The 22,588-nt window shown below is 41.0% G+C and overlaps 1 protein-coding gene across 1 annotated transcript in view; it reads left to right on the top strand.

The window, feature by feature from the left end:
• LOC121171528 (flavin-containing monooxygenase 5-like) overlaps positions 1 to 13,850 on the top strand; it is a 39,811-nt gene extending 25,961 nt beyond the window's left edge. Inside the window, exons 5-8 of the mRNA XM_041003264.1 lie at positions 3,114 to 3,313; positions 10,869 to 11,221; positions 11,334 to 11,406; positions 13,475 to 13,850. Of these exons, the coding sequence (XP_040859198.1) occupies positions 3,114 to 3,313; positions 10,869 to 11,221; positions 11,334 to 11,406; positions 13,475 to 13,850 (1,002 nt within the window). The remainder of the gene's footprint in view (positions 1 to 3,113; positions 3,314 to 10,868; positions 11,222 to 11,333; positions 11,407 to 13,474) is intronic.
• Positions 13,851 to 22,588: the final 8,738 nt, after the last annotated feature.

Here is a 22,588-nt window from a genome sequence, read left to right as displayed (position 1 = left end):
CTCTGTTTCTCCTACATTCTGTAAATCAGCCTCTCCAATAAAAAGAAATAAAATTTAAAGAAATTTTTAATAAAAAAGAAGCTCTTTCTCAAGCATGAGTTGTTTGCATATACTAAAGCCACTGAGTTACGTCTGTTAATTTTTGCATCTTGCTACCTTTCCAAACTCTTGTTTTCCAATAGTCTCTTTGTTGAGTCTTTGGCTTCCCATATGCAATTGTCATCTGTGAACAGAGATAATTTAACTTCCTCATTTTTAATTTATAATTTTTTTTATTTCTTTTTCTTACTTACATATTTTCCCCATTCAATATGATGCTGACATTGGGATTTTCATATATAGCTTTGATTGTGTTGAGGAATGTTTCTTCTATGCCTAATTTGCTTAGGGTTTTAGCATGAAATGGTGTTGAATTTTATCAAATGCCTTCTTTGCATCTGTTGAGATGATCGTGTAGATTTTATACCTCATTTTGTTGATGTGGTGTATCACATTTACTGATTTGTGCACATGAACCATTCCTGCGTGCTCTGGATGAATCCCATCTGATCTAGATGAATGATCTTTCTGGCATGTTATATTTCAATGGCAGTAATTTGTTGAGGATTTTTGCATCTATGTTCATCAGGGATACTGGTATATAGTTCTCTTTCTCTGTTGTGTCTTTTCCTGGTTTTGGGAATTAAGGTGATGGCCTCATAGAAAAATTTGAGAGGATTGCCTCCTTTCCTGTTGTTTTGAACAGAGTATGAAGGATTCGAGTTATTTCTTCTTGGAAAGTTTGGTGTAACCCAGCAGAGAATCCACCCAGTCCTGGAATTTCACTGTTGGGAGGGAGTTAATTATTTATTCAGTCTCTATCCTAGTTATAAGTCTATTTAGGTTTGTAATATCCTAATGTTTCAGTAAAGTATATGTGTCCATTAACCTATCCATTTTTTCTAGATTTTCTAATTTATTGGCATAGTTGTTTGCAGTATTTTCTAATTATTCCTCAGATGTCCATGGTATCTATTGTATATTTCTTTTTTTTTATCTCTGCTTTTATTGCATCTTCTCCCTTCTTTTTCGGTTAGTTGGGCAAATGGCAGATCTATTTTGATATTGTAAAAAAAAAAAGTAGTTCTTCATTGGATTTCTATGGAGGGTTTGTTTCAAATTTGCTTATAGTCCTTCTCTAATTTTAAGTATTGATTTATTTCTGTTAATTTTGGGTTGTTTGTTGTTTTTCCAGATCCTAAAGATGTACTGATAATTCATTTACTTGGTGCCTTTCTAGTTTTGGGGGACTTTTGTTGTTTGTTTGTTTGTTTAGGTTTTACTTATTTTTATTAAAAAGGTAGGTCAGATTCATGGAGTGAAGGAGACACAGAGAGGAAGATCTTCCATCTGCTGTCTCACTCCCCAAATGACCACAATGTCCAGAGCTGAGCCAATCTGAAGCCAGGAGCTACAGTGATTCAAAGCTGGGAACAAGATTTTGGGTCTCCCAGGTGGGTGCAGGTACAAGGCTTTGGGCCACTATCTACTGATTTCCCAGGAAATAAGCATGGAACTGGATGGGAAGTGGAGCAGCCAGGACATAAACTAGCACACAAGCAAAATCCTGGCACTTGAAAGGTGAGGATTTAGCCATTGAACCATCATGCCAGGCACTCTAGTTTGTTGATATAGGCACTAATTGCAATGAACTCTAAGTACTGCTTCTGCTGTTACCTCATACATGTTGATGTGTTGTATTGACATCTTATTTCCATTAATTTGCTTTCTTTCACATTTCTTCTATGACCCATCATTCAAACAGAAGCATGTTATTAGGTCTCCAAGTGTTTGCATATATTCTGGAGCATTTTGACTTGCTGGCCACCAGCATCATTCCATCATGGTCTGAAAAGTGAATCATAATATTGAATAGTGGTATCATTATTACTCTTTTGGATTTGTTGAGGCTTGTTTTATGGACTATCATAAGACCTATTTAGGATAAATGTATGCATTGATGAAAAACTTTTTTTCTGTGTCTGTATGAAGAAACACATTTGTGGTATCGGATTATGTGGACCCTCTGTGTGGAGCAGATTTGTGGCCTTACTGAATGCATGCCCAAATGGTTGCTTCTTCCTGCACCATCCTTTGTCACATTGTAGATAATCCTTCACTCTGTGCACAAGACATTCACAAGCTGCCAACTGAGTGTCCCTGGAGTGGCAACATGGAGTGCACACTCCACTTCACCTACTCATCCACCTGTAGGCGCCCCATCATCTAGTCTCCACATGTGTCCAAACACCACATGGGTAGATAGTGTGATTCAACATCTGCTGCCCCAGCATGTACCTTCTTACCTGCATCTTGGAACTCTCAGGTCTCAGGCAAGAATTTGGGGTGCTAATTCACTTTCTCATTTTCTCCAGGTGTTCCTCAGCTGTCCAGTGAGTTCTGTTCTACCAATCTAACAATATCTCTCATCCAAGACTGCACTTCTTCTGCCTCTTCTGTGCAATCCCTTCTTGCCAAAATCTGTGTGTTCCTACCCTATACAGCTATCTTTGATCCTCTCTGATTCATTAAAATTATTTCATATATATTTTTACTTCCAAATAAACAATATTAAATCAAATGGTACTTAATATTATGATTCACTTCAAACTTAAACCATCATTTATAGGTGAGTGCACAGAAGTTTACCACTCAGCAGTCATCAGTCAAAACTGGGCTTCATGCTAGATGACGTATCTTCCCATCCCTGAGATTGTAGCCCAACTGAGAAAAACTACATCTTGCTTGGCAAGAACACACAAACTCTGACTAGGCTATTCAAGCATGACTAGGAGAAAAATGACTTTCACCTGGTTCAGCAATAAAAGCTTGTAAAATTGGTAATTTTTCATCCCTAAAGTATCTCTGCATTGGCTCAGCCCCCATGAACTCCTCCAAGTTTGTGGGTTGTGCCTTTGGAAGCCTGGCTACTCTGAACTTTAGGATGGAGAGATCTTTGGAGCATGAGCCCCCTCTTCAAAGCCAACAATAAAACTTTCTACACAATAAAATATGAATAAAATGGTGTTATGCAATGATTCTTTCCCACTATTGATTCTACCCATCTCCTTTAGGTATTCCTCAGCACTAGACGAGGAGCGTGGATCTTACACCGTGTTTGGGACAATGGATATCCCATGGATAGTTCATTTTTTACTCGGTTCAATAGTTTCCTGCATAAGATATTCACTACATCCTTCATAAATAATCACCTAGAAAAGATCTTGAATTCACGATTCAATCATGCACTGTATGGCCTGAAGCCTCAGCACAGGTATGAGAAAGGGTCTTAATGTATGTGATTATGTGTGGTTGCAAAAAGGAATTTGTCCTAAATATAGTTGAATTTCTGGCAATTAGTGATTGTATATATCACATCATACATATTATAGCAGGTAGGCATGAAGCATGAGTTTTCTTCCTAATATCATTCACTCATTCTTTCAACAGTAATTTAATATTTATTTTCTATGTGCCAAGCACAAAAAAAGCAATACACCACCCCCTCCATGGCCAGGCTTCAAATGTAGCAGAGAAAGAAATGAAAATAGATTCAAACAAGGAAATGTGGTTGTGCCCATGGGAGGTTACAGACTCAAAATGAGACATAATCAGTTCCGTCAGACTGGAGAGGAAACGGTAAGACTGACTGCAGAGAAGGGGAGCTAGGCCCCTCAGTGTGTACACACCTGCCATATGATATTCATCTTTTGGGGACTGTTTCTTTTTTCACTGATTATCATGTTTTCCAATTGCATTCCTTCAGTCACAAAGAACAAGATTTTCTTTTTTATGGCTGAGTAGTATTCCATAGTGCAGCTATACCACCTTTTCTTTATCTAGTCACCAGCTGATAGGCATCTACATTGAATCCACTTCTTAGCTACTGTGAATTGAGCTGTTATAAACACAGGGACAGATAACTCTCACACACTGCTTTCACTTCATTTGGATAAATTCTCAGGGGTGGAATGGCTGGATCATATGATAGATCTATTTTTTATACCTGAGGAATCTCAGTACTGTCTTTCATGGTGGTTGCAATAGTTTACATTCCTACCAACAGTGGAATAGAGTATATTTTTCAAACATCCTTGCCAGCATTTATTCTTTTTGTTTTCAGGTGATAGCCATTCTAACTGGGGTGAGGTGAAATCTCATTGTAGTTTTGTATTTGCATTGCCTTCATAGCTGGTGAACCTGAGTGCTTTTGCATATATCTGCTGGCCTTGTGAATTTCATCATTTAAGAAATGCCTGTTCATGTCTTCTGCCCATTTCTTAATCTATTTCTTTTGCTGTTTGGATTTACTTCAGCTTTTTATAGATCTTAGATATAAATCCACTCTCAGTAGCATTGTTTTCGAGTATTTTTTCCCATTCTTGTTGGCTGCCTGATCATTTTGATGATGGTTTCCTTTGCAGTGCAGAAACTTCTTAGCTTGGTGTGGCCCCAGTTGTTAATGTTTGTTTAATTATTCTTCTAGAGTCCTTTCCAAGGTGTCTTGGCTTATGTGTTGCAAAGTGTTACTGATACTTTCCTCTAGTAATTTGATGATATCAGGTTATAGATCTATGTCTTTGATCCACTAAGAGTTCATTTTTGTATATACTGTAAAACAGGGTCTTGCTTCCTATGTCTACATACATAGATCCAAGTTTTCCAAAATCAAATATTGAAGAGACTGTCTTTTTTTTCTGGTTGGATTTCAGGGTTTTCTTTTTATCGAGCTTCACTGTAGATGTGTGGGTTAATTTGGGGGATTTATATTGTATTCTGTTGTTTTTATAGTATCATTGTTTTGCTTACAATTCCTCTGTAGTACATTTTTGGGGGCTGGTATTGTTTTCATTGTTTAAAATTGTTTTATGTCGTGTTTCCATGTGAATTTTAACACCATTTTTTTTCTAGATCTGAGAATAATGTCATAGATATTTTGATTGACATTTAATTTAATCTATAAATTGATTTTGATGATGTTAATTCTACTAATTTTTGAACTAGGGGGGTTTTTCATGGTTTGGTGTCTTGTCTATACCTTCAATTTTCTGTAATTTTCATCATAGATACTCCTAACATCTATGAATAAATTTATTTCATGGTATTTAAAGATTCTTCAGTTATTGTGAATGTGACTGAACTTTCAAGGTCTTTCTCAGCCAACAAATTAATGTGTACACAGACACTATTGAATTGCTGGTTTTATATCCTATAACTTTACCAAACTTTCGTAGGAGTTCAGATAGTCTCTTGGTGGAGTCTTTGGTCCACCTATACAGCTGGACTTTCCGCTTTCCATCTGCTATCTTTTTCTTGCCTAATGTCTCTAGCTAAAACTTCCAGGACTATACTGAATAGGAGCAGTGAGAATCAGCATCCTATTCCAGCTCTGGCTCTTAGCAGAAATGTCTCCAACATTGCCCTTTCAATGTGATACTACTGGCCATGAGTTTTTGTTGTTGTTTTTTTTAACATATTTCCTTGATTGTATTGAGGAACAATCCTACTGTGTCCTATTTGCTTAAGTTCTTTATCATAAAAGGATGTTGTGTTTTATCAAATGTTTTGTCTAACTTTATTGAGATAATCCTAGGGTTTTTATTCTTCATCTTACCACTGTGATGCATTAAATCTGTTGATTTGTCTATATTGAACCTACTCTGTATACAAGAGATAAGTCTAGCTTAGTCAACATGAATGAGCTTTCTGATGTGTTGTTAGATTCTGTTAGCTAACATTTTGTTGAGAAGTTTTCATCAGGGATACTGATCTGTAGTTCTCTTCCTTTTTAGTGTGTTTTTCTGGTTTTGGTGCTACAGTGTTGCTGACGTCATAGTTGGAATTTGGGAGGAATGTGTCCCTTTCCAGTGTTCTGAATAGTTTGAGAAGAATTGGATTTAGTTCTTCTTGAAAAGTGCAGTGGGTTTCAGCAGTGAAGCTGGCTGGGACTGGGTTTTTTCTTTGTTGGGAGGGTCCTTAGTCTTTATTCATTACATATGCTATGTAGGTTTTCTATGGCAACATGACTTGATTTAGCTAAATTACACGTTCCCAGAAATTGACCCTTTTTTTCTGATTTTCCAATTTGCTAGCATATAGCTGCTTGTAATAACTCCTGATGACTTTTTGTATGTTTGAGTTGTCTGTTACTGTATTTCCTTCTTGATCTCTGTTTTATTGATTAACATATTCCTCCTTTTTTTTTTTTTTTTTGCTTAATTGGGCTAATGGTGTACTGATTTTATGTATTTAAAAAAAAAACACAAGCTCTTCAATTCACTTATGTGTCGTTTTTATGTTTCAGCTTTGTTTCTTCTCTTATTTTGAACTGATCTGATTTTTTCTAACAACTTTGCAAATGCTTTTCTAGGTTCTTGAGATGCACTGATGGGTCATTTATTTTATGCCCTTCTGATTTCTTAATATAGGCATTAATCACTGTGAACCTCACCTAACACTGTTCTTGTACTATCCCCTAAGTTTTGATAGGTTGTGCTATCATTGTCATATACTTCCAAGAGTTGTTGTTGTCGTTGTTTAATTTCCTCTATGGCCCACTGTCTATTCAATATTTGGTAGTGTGGTAATATATTGCTCATTCTTCATGATTTGCATATTTCCAGAAATTCTTCAGTTGTTGATTTTCACCTTTATTCCATAGTTGTCAGAAAAGACACACGTTTTCAGTGTTTTAAATTTTTTCTGAGGCTTGCTTTATGGCCCAGCCTGTGATTGAACTTAGAGTAGGTTCCAGGAGCCAATAAACAGAATGTACATTCTATTCTGTCTGCAGCTGTCTGATGGAAAGTTCTGTAGGTCTCCATTAGGTCCATAGTATAGATCTGCTCTGTTTCTTTGCTAATTATCTGAGTAGTTGTTCTGTGCAACGATGAAAGTGGGGTGCTGAAAAACATTCCCCATTATTATTTTATTGGAATCTATGTCTGCCTTTTGATTCAGTAACAATTGCTTTAGATGGCCAAATGCCCTGGTATTGGGCATATATACATTTCTGTAGTTGCTTCTTGTTGAATTGATCCCTTGATTCATACGTGATACCATTCTTCATCTCTTTCAATAACTTCTGTGTTAAAGTCTATTTTGTCAGATAGTAGAAAGGCTACACCTGCTTCTTTTTTCCTTTTCATGGTCATGTAATTCCTTTTTCTAAACTTCCAGTTTGTGTATCTTTGTTGGTGAAGTGTGTTTCTTATAGGCAGCATACAGATTGGTCTTGTTTCTTAACCAGTTAAGCCAGTCTGCATATTTTGCTTGGAGAATGTCTTTGATTTTTATCTTATGATTGGAGAGGTTAATCCATTTGGATTCATGGCTATTATTGAAAGGTAATGACTTGATCCTATGATTTTTCCATAACTATTGTCATCATTTACTTTAGATTTCCATTTTAATTTTTCTTTCTTCTTCTTCTTTTTTTTTCAACTTAGATGCTTCAAAAAACCTGTGTTAAAGATCAGAAATTATTTCTTCTATCTGGTCTTGTTTGTTGTTAAGGCTTTTTAAGGCTTTTTCTTCTAAGTTTAATTTATTGGGTTCTTCATTTCTGATACTGCTTGGTTCTTTTTTCAATATCTATCTTTTTGCTGAATTTCACTTAGCTGTCTAATTCCAGTTAAGTGCTTCTCTATATTTTGTTTTCTTTCTGGAGTGTGGAGCTTCTGAGGTGTGCAGAGCAGGTCCTGCTGCTACAGTGGGTACACCAGACACATGGAATTCTGGTCAATATCCAGCTTAGTAGCTGGCTCCCAGGAGGAGACGCCAAGCCACTGCCCAACTCCAAGACTTCAAGACTAGCCCTAAGCCCACATGCAGGGGGCAGGAGAACTGCTAGATCTACAAGAATGACTTCACCTGTTTTGTGCGGCTTTTCACTGGCTGTTTGCTGGGCTGGGTAGGTTACAGGAACCTAAGGTTTGACACACAGTGAACAGCAATGCTCCAAACTGGCAGCTTTCATGGGAAAAGCTAGAGCCCTGAGCCCCATACGGGGATGAGGCAAAGCACAAAAGCTCAGCTAGAGACTCCAGCAAGGAGGGGCAATTGTGCTGTGTTAGGACAGACGCAAAGCCCAGTTCAAAGCCACAGTAAGTCACAGTTGGGCTAGGTGGAGCACAGTAAGATAAAACGCCCAGGTAATGTGTTGGGAAGTGACAGAAAGCTCCAATAGCTGCTCCTAGGATGGGTAAGAATCCTAAGTGATACCAAAGATAGGTGTGGTGCAGTACCTCTGACTACTGTCAGTGGGAAGGGTTGGAGTAAACTGATATAGAGCTCAGTCCCCAGGCTTTCTTGTGCCAGAGGCAGCAGATTGACTTACCACTTGGAGTAAGCACATGGTCCCGACAATTTTTACTCATTCAGGTGCATGTAACATTCAGAATGCAGACACACTTTGTATTTCATGTTCAGATTCTACGGCAAATATCCACTCCCAGCACTCAGGGAGCTTTGGGCTTCCAAACATGGACTGAGTGGGGACCAGGGAACCCTGACTTAGGCCTGGTGTGCACAAGATTCACCTGCAAACAGCACATTTTCAATTGCTCCAGAGAGAGGAGAAAATGGTTAGAAGGATGATCCCTAGGAAAGTTCCCCCTACTTCCAGGGTCCTAAAGGATAAAACATCCCAGTTGCCCTGCTTCTACTCTCCACAGAGTGTTAAATGGGCTAAAACAATGGACTCATCTCTGCTCTTGCTCTGTTAGGCCCAGTTGCAATCAGAGCTCAGTCTGCCTTGCTAGACTGCAAGGATATCTCATAAATATTCTGGAGACTCCTGGGGAGAAGACAGACAGAGGCTTCAATCTCCCATTTCAGAATGGTTTACAATAGTGACTCTTCTCAAAGAGAGTGCCATGGCCCATGTTCTGGGTGCTGGGGAAGGGACAGCCCCAATTCCCTTCCTTCTGAAGCAAGGTGACTCTGAGATACTCAGGGAGCTTTTCTTACAGAACTCTTAGTCTGTGGTGCCCGAGTCCTCTCCAGTGAGGATGACTGACACAAGTGTTCTGCTAAAGCCCCTTCTAGAGGAGTTGCCTCTAGTCCTGAGACCAGGAATAAAGATGCTGTCGCCATCACCACTGCTTTGACGTGGTTCCTCTCTCCATGCTGTTACGCCCATGCTTGAACTGTATGCCCCTCATTCCCTTACTGCAATCTAGTACTCTTTCTTGGGGTTCTCATCCAAAACACAGCTGCTTTAGGTTTTCCCAGTCAAGGAAAATGATGCTAGGCTTCTCTGTTTGGCCACTGTGGCCATCGTAACTTTTAAAAAAATACATGGCGTTCTCAAATGTTCAATGTTCATCTATTTCCCTCTCTTCTGCCATTAATATCTAAGCTTCTAAACTCAATCAAGGAGGTCATTCTACCGCTAATTATAAAATACTTTCTCGCAGCATTGTTACTGCCAAATTTTTATCCGTTTGAGTCTCTAATCACAAATTTGTTTTCAACATGCTGACTGTAAGAGCCTGAATTTATTTATATGCTTGTAGTAAATATCCTTTTGCCGTCAGATTAATTGCAAGTTAAGTAACCTTGAACTTTTATTCTCTACACCTTCTTGTAAAGCTCCATAAAGGCAAACTCAGTTTTACACATTTTATACATATTTATTTGGCTTTTCTCTCTCTGTGCCTTTTTTCACATCCAATGCCTTGTTTTCAGTCCAAACCTTAACTATCTACAACACCCTGTTGTGTTTTTTTGTTTTGTTTTTTGTTTCTTGTTTTTTTACCAAGTAGTTCCTTCATCCTTACAGTAGAAGACTATCTGGGCAATGTGGTCACTTGATAGCCCTTTTCCTGAAAGAATCAGCGGAATTCTCTAAACGGAGTTTCTGGAAAGACTTACGTATGCCTGCAAAATGCATCCCCCTCATAAACATAAATCTTTGCCCTTTCTCAATCATCCTCTCTCAAACATTAATTCAATACCTGGAGCTAAGACAACAATTTACCCTTTAACAACAACTTGAGTGGGGGAATGACTAATTCTGCTGCAAATGTGCCATGGATCTATCCTGGAGATGGATTCTGCCCACCAGAGGTAACAATGTGGTTGGATATAAAATGAGGAGGGGAGGCTAAACATGACCTATGCGTGGTTTCAATTCTTGCTTCCTAACCTCTTACCCTTTTCTTTTTTTTACTAGTTCTAAATACTTTAAAATAGTTAACTGGTAGAACCAGTAAGTATTATGAAATAGTACACAAGATGTAGGTAAGTTCTCAAGATCAAATATAAAATTAAAATGTTGGGGCCTGGCGTGGTAGCCTAGCTGCTAAAGTCCTCGCCTTGAAATGCCACAATCCCATATGGGTGCCGATTCTAATCCCATCTGCCCTGAACCCATTTAGCTCCCTGCTTGTGGCCTGGGAAAGCAGTTAAAGATGACCCAGACCCAAAGTCTTGAGATCCTGCACCCATTTGGGAGACCTGGAAGAAGCTCCTGGCTCCTGGCTTTGGATCAGTGCAGCTCTAGCCGTTGAGGTTGCTTGGGGAGTGAATCATCAGATGGAAGATCTTCCTCTCTGTCTCTCCTGCTATCTATATATCTGCCTTTCCAATAGAAATAAAAATAAATATTTTTTTTTAAAAAAAAGAAAGATAAAAATGTTGAACCGAGGTCATGACGAAAGCATTTAGGGCACAAAATTCCTCTCTTTCAAAATGACAGGCAGAAAATTGAACAAACGCAGATTTAGAAAGGAAATGCCTATTGCCACCTTCAATCCTTTGTCGCATACATTTCTTTCTTTTTGCATATTGCCTTTACCATTTTTGCTTTTTATTTTAACACACAGACCTTTAAGCCAGCACCCAACGATCAGTGATGACCTGCCCAACAACATCATTTCTGGGAAAATCCAAGTGAAGCCCAACGTGACAGAGTTCACTGAAACAGACGCCATCTTTGAGGACGGCACCGTGGAGGAGAACATTGATGTGGTTGTCTTTGCCACAGGATACAGTTTCTCTTTCCCTTTCCTCGATAGTTTGGTGAAGGTTAACAATAACGAAGTGTCCCTGTATAAACTTATGTTCCCACCTGACCTGGAGAAGCCGACGCTGGCCATCATTGGTCTCATCCAGCCACTGGGCATCGTCCTTCCTATTGCAGAACTCCAGGCACGCTGGGCTGTGCGAGTGTTCAAAGGTATGCACAAAGATCTGAGTTCTCCTTTAGGTAATCCTCCACTTGTTCTCTCAGCAAACTGTATGCCTCCTGCGCGTAGGAATCTTGATAGACTCTGAATCCTCTCCCCTAGGGCTGAGCAATTTGCCCCCAATGAAGATCATGATGGCAGACATTGCCCAGAGGAAAAAGGACATGGAAAAAAGGTAAGGGAATGAAGAGTTGTGGCCAACTGGGTGCCTTGCCAGGACTCATGGAAGCCCTGCTCTAATATCTAAACCCACACATTCCTCTTCCTCTCAACTCACTGTTATTTCTGGTATCTCCCCCACTGTGTTGTTGCTTAATATCAATGCCCCAATTCAGCGATACAGCATGATATCACATTTTTATTCTATAAATCATGTTAAGTCTTCGTTGAAAACCTCAACTTGCATCAGCTGACATTTCTTCTGGGTTGCCTCCCAAGAAACACCTCACAGTCATTCCCTCTGAATTCCCCACATGAGTTCTTAGACGCTTTCAGGACAGACTTACATTTTCATACATTTCCCTCTCGTTGCCTTCAAAAGTGTTCATCTTATTTTCTACCATGAGCCTAGACTTTAAGGAAACAAAAGCTGGGAGGGGAGGTATCTTGCAAGGAAGGTGCTTCTTTGGTCACACAACCAAAATGTCTCTGAGACCAGGAAACACAAAAGTCATGGCCACTTCCATAGACAGTGGGGGGAAAGGAAACAGAAAGAACACGTACAAACCAATATTTAATAAATTACTTGCCATGATATCTCAGGATTTTAAAGCCTCTGATATGTATGTGTGTTTGCCTATATAAAAAAAAATTGAATTCTTTACCATTTGTTTATAACCCCACCCCTACCTACATTGTATAATCAACTGTACAAGCTATTAGCACAGAGAAAACCACTGAAAAGCATTCAAATTTCATTCTCATTAACATTTAGAAGAAGTGAAATGTTTGTAATTCATTCATTAGACATGTATTATTCTGCACAGTGGGTATTAGCCTAGCAGTGAAGTCACTGGTTAACATGCTGTATCTTCCATCTAAGTATTTGTGTTCAGCAGCCTGTTCCAGCTTCCTATTCCTGCCTCCTGCTAATGCAGATTCTGGGAGGCACCGATTATAGTTGAAGTAATTGGGTTCCTGCCTTCCATGTGAAGAGACCTCCATTGAGTTCCTGTGTCCTGGTTTCAGCCCAGTCCTGGCTCTTGCAGGCATTTGGGGAAGCAACCAGAAGATGGGTTCTTTCTCTCTATTCACCCTTTATATTAAAAAAAAAAAACTTTAAAATTTTATTTTGTGTCTGTTACGGTGGGCATATTGCAGAGCATTTCTAACAGAATTATGTTTAAGGGGAAGTGGAGAGTTACATAAAACAACAGCATTGTTGTTCCTTCTTATTTAGCCAACTGAAACAAACCTTCTGTAGTCAAATGAGAAGGCAGTCTCTGTACTCTGTAATCAGTACTCTGGACTAAGAGCAAGTTCCACTTCTGTGGAACAAATGTTGTGTTCCCGTATCAGAAGTCCCATCTCCCAGTCAGCCCCAAGATGAGATCATGCATCCTACCTATGCTTCTATTGTCCAGCAAGTGAGCACAGGACTAGACATCCATAAAATACCATCTTCTTATCCCCCAAATTGCACCTCTTTCTCAAGACTAGTTACTTCCAAAAGAAGAAACTATCATAATAAATCTAGAATCTGCAATATCTATAGCACAAATGGGATTTCTAGCATCCCGCAGTCCCTGGATACACACTGTGCAATGCTCGTTCAGAGCTGAAGCACTGGGGGTCAAAGGAGAGCTGCTCAAGCAGCACTGTAGTCGCTTAGCTGCACAGGAGGCTCCCTCAGGGCACCCTTGCCTCATTGCAGCCACCAAGCTCCTGGGACCATGCTGTCAACGACTACTTGATAATTCATTCCTGGTTGACTGCAAACACACAGGGGACCAGAGTGCGAGCTGTCCATCCATCTGCACAATGAGCAGGGACATATTTAACTGAATCACAGTCCTTCATTGGTAAAGTGAACATCTCGAAGGATCAGGGCAGCCGAACAAACCAGCAAAGTGGTACATAGTGAAGTCACCCTGGTACAATCATGAATGAAGAGACACACATGATGCCTCTGCCCTCCCATGCTGAGTGATGCTGGGTGGTCAGTTCAGTTTTCTAGTTTACAGTTGCCTTGCCCCTACCAGATGCTTAGATCATGCGCTCCACGCTCTTGCCTTCTCTTTCAGGTATGTGAAGACCCCCCGCCACACCATCCAGGTGGATCACATTGAGTACATGGATGAGATCGCCATCCTGATGGGGGTGAAGCCCAACCTGCCCCTTCTCTTTCTCTCAGATCCAAAGCTAGCCTTGGAGGTTTTCTTTGGTCCATGTACCCCATACCAATACCGCCTACAGGGGCCAGGGAAATGGGATGGGGCACGGCGAGCCATCCTGACCCAGAGAGAACGCATCACCAAACCCCTCAAGACTCGAGTCACTAGTGAGGACTGCCACTCATCCTCACAGCTTTCTTGGAGAAAGATGATACCAATTAGCCTGGCATTTCTGACTGCTGCCTTCACATACTTCAGATACATTCATCAGTTTAGACAGAAATGAATCCATGACTGAGCGCGGGAAGGAAGAAAAATCATGTAATAGCTTTCCACTCCTCCTAAATCATCTTACTCCCTCAGCTTTCAACTCAGCTTTTTGCTAACACATATTGTGGGCAGCAGCAGACAATGTGCTCAGGCCTCTGCCACCCACACAGGAGACTTGGACTGAGTTCCTGGCTCCTGCCTTTGGCCTGGCCAACTCTATCTGTTGCAACCATTTAGGGAGTAAACCACTAGATAATAAATCTCCCTTACCCTACTCAACCCTTTTAAATAAAACTGAAAATAAACAAATTTGAAAAAAAAATTTCGAAGAATGACTTGGATGTATTTTTAAATAACAAAATGTTTAGACAGACTTTACAAATAAATTTGCCCTTAAAAATGGTTCCTGGAACCAAGTGGGAGACCTAAAAGAACTGCCTGGTACCCAGCTTTGAACTTTTGCAGCCATTTAGGGAGTGCCAGTAGATGCAAAATCTCTCTCACACACACACATCTCTCACTCTGTAACTTTGACTTTCAAATAAAATAAATAAATATTTTAAAATAATGGGTATACCTCATATCTCTGTGTAATACAGCATCATGAATGTTCAAGAAAACATTAAAAGGAATCATGACTAAATTTTAGTAGCTTTGTAACATAAAATATAATGAAAATGGCTTCACAAATTCAAACCTTCCTTATAGAAATTTATAAATAGAATCTTACTTAGCCACTGATTTTACTTTCAAATTTATCCTCTCAAAAAAAAAAGTCTATTGAATTCTTGCTCAGACAGAAATGTTTCAATCTACTACACAAATCGTAAAAGATACGAGCTAAAATATTTTAGGTTTCAACTCTCTGGAAATGAAACCAAAGTTTTCCCTTAAATTCACTTCTCTTACATTCATTTGTAAACAACTGTTTTGAAGAAGCAAGTAATAAGCAATAGAGTCCAGAAATGTCAACGGATTGCTCTAAGCTCCTACTACTTAGAGATCATCACTGCACACTATAAGGAGCAAGCCCACACTGATGCCTGAGCTACAAACACAACACCGGCTTTGCCTGGCCTGGGGAGCAGCCTGCTTCTGTGCAGGACAGGGAGTTGTCAGTGTGGATACTCTGAGAAAACCAAAAGGGCACCGTGCTCCAAAGATCTCCTCTGCCTGTCGACTACGTGACACCCCCGGGCTCTGTTCTGAAGGCCAGCAGTTACTCTCTCTGCCTTTCACAGAATGAAACTGTGAGCAGTTGAATGGGATGAAGGATCAGGCTTGAGCAACCTGTGCAGTTTTAGCAAAAAGAAACGTCTTTTAAAATATCGTAGAAGTATAACAAAGAAACCTAAATATTTGCTAAGTCTTTTGAAGAGAAACTGGAAGTTTGTGTTTTTGCACATCTCTCATCGCAGCTTAAGTGGCATGACGACTTTTTGTTGCGCAACTGAAATGGGCCACCTCGGAGTGACAACAGCAACACCATTACTAACAACAGAAGTTACTGAGAACTGCTTCAGTAATGAATTCTCAGAACCGTTGCCTGTGGCATCTCCCACGGAATAACTGGTGCTTCACTACGTGATGAAGATAAGGATGTTGGCCAATTCAGTCATGTAAGTCTTTAACAAAAAGAAGTGAGGTAGGAGAAATCAGAGGAGAGGCACCCAAAGGAGCAGAGGCTGAGGGACCACGGGCCAGGGAGAGCATGCAGCGTGCAGAAGCCAGGCAAGGAAGCAGCAGGTTCGGGGCTAGGTCCTTTACAAAGATCTCCATGACTCCTTGCTGGCCGCGGGAGACGTTCGACCTCCCGAATGACAAGATGATGAACTCGTGTTCTCTAAGCCACTTCACTGGTGATGTTTGGTTACAGTACCAAAAGGAGACTAGTGTAAGTGCAGAGAGACATTAATCAATGAATGGAACAAAAAATGCTAAAAAAAAAAATGGTTTAAAAAAGATGTCTTGTATGCAAAGTAGTACATAGGTGAACCTGAAGAATATGCCTTAATTTAAAATAGATTAAAACCCTTAAAATTCTTTATATTAATATAATTTGGCTTTAAAATACTTATATTTACTCATGTCAATAACAAAAAATTGATGTTAATAATTAAAATGTACAGTAACTTTAAAAATATCTTACTTGGTGTTGGCATTGTGGCATCGTGGGCAAAGCCACCCTCTGCAGCATCCCATATGAGCACCTGTCGGAGTCCCCACTGCTCCAGTTCTGATTCAGTTCCCTGCCTGGGAAAAGAGCAGAAGATGCCCATGTGTCTGAGTCCCTGATCCCACATGGGTGACCTAAAAGAAGCTCCTGACTCCTAGCTTCAGCCCTGGCCCAGCCCTGGCCTTTGAGGCCATCTGAAGAGTGAACCATCAATTGGATGATCTCTTTTTCTGTCTCCCCTACTCTCTCTGCCTTTTAAAAAAGCAAAAATAAATCCTCACTTTAAAGATGCACTTATTTATTTGAGAGGCAAAGTTACAGAGAGGAGAGGGAGAAAGATGGAGATCTTTTATCTGCTGGTCCACTTCACTGATGGCAACAACGGATAGGACGGGGCCGGGCTGACGCTAAGAGTCTGTACCACCACAGAGGTCTGCTATGCGGGTAATGGTGACCCAAGCACTTGGACCCATGTCTGTTTCTTCCCCAGGCACATGAGCAGGGAGCTTGAGTAAAAGTAAAGAAGCCAGAACTTGCACTAGTGCTCAGATGTGGGATGCTGGTATCATGTGCAATTACTTAACACACTGCAATGTACTGCTGGACCCCAAAATCAAAATTCTTCACTCTTCAGTCTTGTAGTTTTTCCTGCATGCTTTGTAAGCAAAATCCACCCCCCCCCATTGGATTTTATAATCATTCTCAGTAAATTCCAAATGAACACTAGATGAGCTTTTTCTCTAGAAGAATAGAAATCTAAATTTACTAGGGCAAGTTGCAAAGTATTTCTAACATGTGTTAGCTTATTTCTACATGCATGTATGGCTACAGACTGTTTTAGGGCCGATGTGTGGCACGGTGTGTTATGGCACCATCTGCAAATCAGCATCTCCTGAGCCTGGCTGATCCACTTCTGCTCAGCTCGCTGCTAATGCACCCGGGAAAACAATGGGAGGTGACCCAGTGCTTGAGCCTTTCACACCCATGTGAGAGATCCAGATGGAGCGACAGGCTCCTGGTTTTGGCCTGGCCCAGCACTGGCCATTGTGGTTATTTGAGGAGTATGTAACAGTAGCTAGAATCAATCTTTCTCTCTCTCTCTTCCTCCCACTCCTCCTATCTCTGTAATTCTGTTTTCACATAAATAAATCTATTGTTCAAAAGATTATTTAAAAAATGATATTAGCCTATTTTTGAAAATATGAACCACCTTGTGGGAAGAAAAGTGGAGGCTGAGAGATGGTTAGAAAACGAAAGGTTTCCCATTGAACTGTGTTTCTATATATACAGCTTGTTATCCAACAGCCTCTGCTAAGCTAGTTTCGACATGCTTGGCAGAACTCTCATTTTCCTGGTCTCCAGAATCTTCTGCAACTTGCACCACAACAAATTATTTGTTGCTTTTTTTTTTAATTTAAAATTTTCCATAGTAGGTTAATTACTTTTTAATATTTGCTTATGAATGCATAAAATGCGGGGTTATGCAGTTGTCGTTCCTGATCAGGTAATATATGCATTTAAAGATAAGATATGCTCAAACAACTGGTAAATATTGACTGCTTTGATATATAGTACATGTTTGAACAGCAGCGTCGAGTCAGAGAGATCCTAACTCACTAATATTGTTTTGTAATGCTACATGCATTTCCAGAATGAGCTGTTTTCAGATAAATCATTACTCCTGACTGCTAATGGCTCTTTAACATCAGGAGCCCTGAAGAATACAGTACATCTGGAAGTGCCTGCCAACTCTTCCACACCCATCCATTTGCTAGGTTTGTCTGTAAAAAAAAAAAAAAAAAAAAATTGACTGACACAGCAAGAATGTAGATTTATGGCCACCAAGCTATATTTCAAAATACGCACACATTACATAATGTACACTTGGAGCAAACCAAGCTGGCTTCACATTTACTATTTCTTTTTCCTACTTTTGATTTTTCAAAGCTAAGTATAGGGTACAGTAGTTGTAGTCACCCTGTTATGCAACAGAATTCCACAGCTTCTCACTCCTATTTGACTGCAACTTCATACCCATTGGTCAATCCTTCCCCAGGCCCCTTTTTTGTTCCCAGCCTTCACTACACCAGCTTTCCTCCAGGACTCCATCCACAGCTCACTACACCCAGGTTCAGTCACCAGCTTCCCTCCTGAGCTGGAATCTCCTGTGTGTGCTTTCCTGCTGAATAGCTCCATAGGCACCAGACACATTCATTTTAAAAACTGAATTCATGGGCCAGGTGTGATAGCCTAATGGCTAAAATCCTTGCCCTGCATGCACTGGGATCTCATACGGGCGGTAATTCATGTCCCAGCTGTTCCACTTCCCATCCAGCTCTTTGCTTGTGGTCTGGGAAAGCAGTCAGTCAAGGATGGCCTAAAGCCTTGGGACCCTGCACCTGTGTGGGAGACACAGAAGAAGCTCCTGGTCCCTGGCTCCTGGCTCCTGGCTTCAGAATCACTCGGCTCTGGCTGTTTGCAGCCATTTGGTGAGTGAATCAGAAGATGGAAGATCTTTGTTTCTCCTTCTCACTGTAAATCTGACTTTGCAATAAAAAAATAAATGTTTTTTAAAAACTGAACTCATTTTATTTCTACATGACATACTCTTCTCCAATTGTTCTCCCACATCTGCACTTAAGAGCCATACCTTTCAAATGCCTTTGGGTTCTGATTATGCCATCCCCTGTCCGAGCCTTGCCAATTGTACTGCCATCATTATGGTTCAGCCTCTTCCAACTACTCATGTCAACTAGCAAGACAACCTCCTAACTAATTGTCAAATTTTGTTCCAACATATCATCTGAATCAATGCCATGGTTAGATCCAAAAGGAAAATTAGACCCTCTCTCTCTTTTAGCCCCTTCAGCCCTGAGAGAACCTTCACCCTCTTCTCCAAATGCCCCTCAAACAATCCTTTGTGGGGTCAGTCTACATGCTAGCTACATCAACCCCTTCCAATTTCCTGAATCCATTAGCCAGCACAGCAAGTACTGTGTACCACCAACGTAGTGTAGCAGAGGTTGACCCAACTCACCAAGCTGGGGAAACCCTTCGAGGACATTGCTTGTGTCATCATGACAAAAGACAACACGGGTCTCCTCGCAGCCCAATCCTGCTTCTGGAAGCAGGATCCTGCTTCTAGGGCAGCTCCACCGACAGAGTTGCAGCGTGCAATGGGAGAACAACACCGTATGTACTGCATGGTCAGTGCCTTCGGGCTGTCGGTAGGACCCTTCACCCAGCTAGACACTCTTCCTTCTCAACATTTTTGTTCTACCCTTATCACTAACCGCTCACCCAGCAGACACCATTCTCGGTATCGTCAAGTGTGTATTTTGTGGCATTTTCAAAATGTAGAGAAATAAGCCAAATGGCTGCACTGTTATATAAATGCTACAGTGCGGTCACAGGAGTGTCACCAGCAGTGACCGGGCACAAGTCTGTGTCGCCCTTCGCCTCTAGTCAAAGCATTTCTTCCTTCCTTCTATCCTTTTTTATAAGAGTTACTTTTGTTGGAAAGTCATATCTACAGAAAAAGGAGAGACAAAAATATTCGGTACACTGGTTCACTCCCAAAGTGGTCCCAAACAGCCACAGTTGAACTAATCTGAAACCGGAAGCCTCCTCTAGATTTCCCATGCAGGTGCAGGGTCCCAAGGCTTCGCGCCACCCTCTGCTGCCTTCCCAGGCCACAAGCAGAGACCTGGAGGGGAAGTTGAGTAACCGGAACATGGACTGGCGCCCATTCGGGATCCCTGCGCATGCAAAGCGAGGACTTTTGCCACTAAACTAACCGTGCTGGGCTCAGTCTAACCATTTCTTTACAACGGTGCTGAAAATTGAAATCTGGGATCTGGCGTGGTAGTCTAGCAGCTAGGATCTTTGCCTAAAGTCTTCGCCTTGCACGCGCTGTGATCCCATGTGGGCGCCAATTCTAATCCCGGCAGCTCTACTTCCCATCCAGCTCCCTGCTTGTGTGGCCTGGGAAAGTAGTCAAACGGCCAGAAACCTTGGTACCCTGCGCCAATGTGGGCGACTCCTGGCTCCTGATTGGTGCAGCTCGAGCTGTTGGGGTTGCTTGGGGAGTGAATCATCAGATGGAAGATCATCATCTCTAACTCCCCTCTCTCTGTATATCTAACTTCCCAATAAAAATAAAACAAATCTTACAAAAAAAAAAAAGAACCTGGAATCTGCTGGCATTGAGCTGCTTCTTTTCTCTGCTGTGATTTGAGTGCACTGATTCTCCATACTCTATACTTTTTCTAGAATAAATTATTCAAATGTAAAATAAAGGACCCCCAGTGAAACTTATATATACCTTTCTCTTTTTTTAAGATATATTTATTACTATTTATTTATTATTAGAAAGTCAGATATACACAGAAAAGGAGAGACAGAGAGAAAGATGTTCTGTCCGTTGATTCATTCCCTAGCGGTCGCAACGGGCTGGAACTGCACCAATTCAAAGCCTTTTCCTGGTTCTCCACACAGGTGCAGGGTCCCAAGGCTTTGGGCCCTCCTTGACTGCCTTCCCAGGCTACAAGCAGGGAGCTGGATGGGAAGCGGGGCTGCTGGGATCCTGGGGTGTGCAAGGCAAGGATTTTAGCCACCAGGCTACCATGCCAGGTCATATCTATAAATCTTAAATATAAAGTCCTCCCTGCCCACCTGGCAGGACTCCCTGCAACCCTCGAGACTGTGTGGAGCAATGACCATGGCCCTATGGCTAGGGGAGTGTGGCAGCCTGGGACACAGCATTTTTCCCGTTAAGTCCATGATGACTTTTAAATCTTGCACATTATTTGCTGTCCTGCAGCAATGGACTTGGCTCACAGAGCCAAAGGAATATACGTGGACTACTGACTGATGGTCAATAGCCCGAAACTTAAATACACCTTGACATTTGATGCTAGATTTTCTTCCATTGCCTGTTCCTACAAAGTCATCACACATGCAAAGAACCAAACATCAGACTTGTGACTGCCGCCGAAGGACTAGATTATACTAACCATATAGAAGCAAGTAGGAGGGGGCTGGACAGAGAGGCCGGAGGAAGGAAAGGAGAGAAAGGAGAGAAGCCCTAAACCTACAAAGCTATATAATGAAAAATAATTTTAAAATAATCAAAAAAAGAAATAATTTAAAAAAAAAAATAAAACATTGCAGAAGACTGAATCTCTCATTCTGTTAGTGGGTTTTTGTTAGGAGAAATCAATGACCAGAAATCTGATTACCTCAGGTGTCATGAATTAAATATGCTGTATTTCTGGAGAGCAGATAGCCAATGTCTCACTGGCATGACACGAGGCTGTCAGCAAGGCTGTGTTTCCTCTGAGGGAGACTGTTTCTTGGCACTTCAGACTTCTCAAGATGACTTGCGCTCCTTGCCTCATGACACCTTCCAACAACTTCAAAAGTTGAAGCAATTGAATGGCAAGTTAATCCTCCACCTGTGGCATCAGCGTCCCATATGGGCACCAGTTCGTGTTCCAGCTGCTCCAGTTCCGATCCAGCTCCTGCTGACGGCCTGGGTAGACAGCAGAGGATGACGTAATGCCTTGGGTCACTGCACATACATGGGAGATCCGGAAGACGCTCCTGACTCCTGATTTCTGGCCTGACCCAGCTCTGGCCATTGCAGTCATCTGGGATGTGAACCTGCAGATGGAAGAGCTGTGTGCGTGCGAGAGAGATTTTTCAAGTAAAAATAAATTAAAAAAAATACAAAATTGCAAAAGAAAGGAAAATCTGATAACAAACTTGCTTAAAAATGCCTTCAAGACAAATTCAGAGATGTCCATTTTTTTGTATAGATAGGAAAAACAAAGTACAAAACAGGATATTGCCATAAATACACTATCACTCTTTAAGTACTAGAAATAGGCATCTTCAGGAATGTTGCCACCAGAATGCGTGTCCCAGATAAAACAACAACAACAACAACAACAAAAATTTGATGGAACCACTTTCTAACTGAGGGTACACAATAGCATGAGAATGGAGAATTGGAAATGCCGTAAGATAACAGATGCAACAAAAATCATCATTTTACAAGGTTAAGAAGAACTTTAAATAATAAAGGGGTTGACCTTACTTTAATTAATACTGAACTGTATTACTCTTACTGCCCTACTTCCATCCGGTAGTACTAGTGAACAATCTTTAGCTGCTCTCCCCATTCTCTGATGTGCTTGGCTAACATCTTCTTCATTTTAGGTCAGGTAGCATATACATGCTGCTTTCAGACAGCAACCCATGACCTTTCCATCCCAGATTCCCTCTGCCTAGTTCCCAGCTCTCCTTCCATCGTAACTCTGGCCCTGAGACCTCCTGCTCTCAATTTAACGTATCTGCCTTAGACTACATTCACGAAATGACGTTAGAGACATTGATGAGCACTCCTACCCTGAAGAACGGCGAAGCTTTCTTCAGACATCTATGGAGAAGATGCTAGACTCTCAACTTTTTCAACATGGGCCTTTTAAAAATCCATTGTTTTATTTCTAGCTTCTAAAATTTGCTGGTGTATGGCTGCTCAGCAGTTAGCGTCAACACCTGACTAGCATCCCTGA

Source organism: Ochotona curzoniae, unplaced genomic scaffold, assembly GCF_017591425.1.
Source record: "Ochotona curzoniae isolate NIBS_2020 unplaced genomic scaffold, NIBS_Ocur_1.0 scaffold_2683, whole genome shotgun sequence".
Taxonomy (NCBI): Eukaryota; Metazoa; Chordata; class Mammalia; order Lagomorpha; family Ochotonidae; genus Ochotona; species Ochotona curzoniae.
This window is presented reverse-complemented; position numbering and strand designations above follow the sequence as displayed.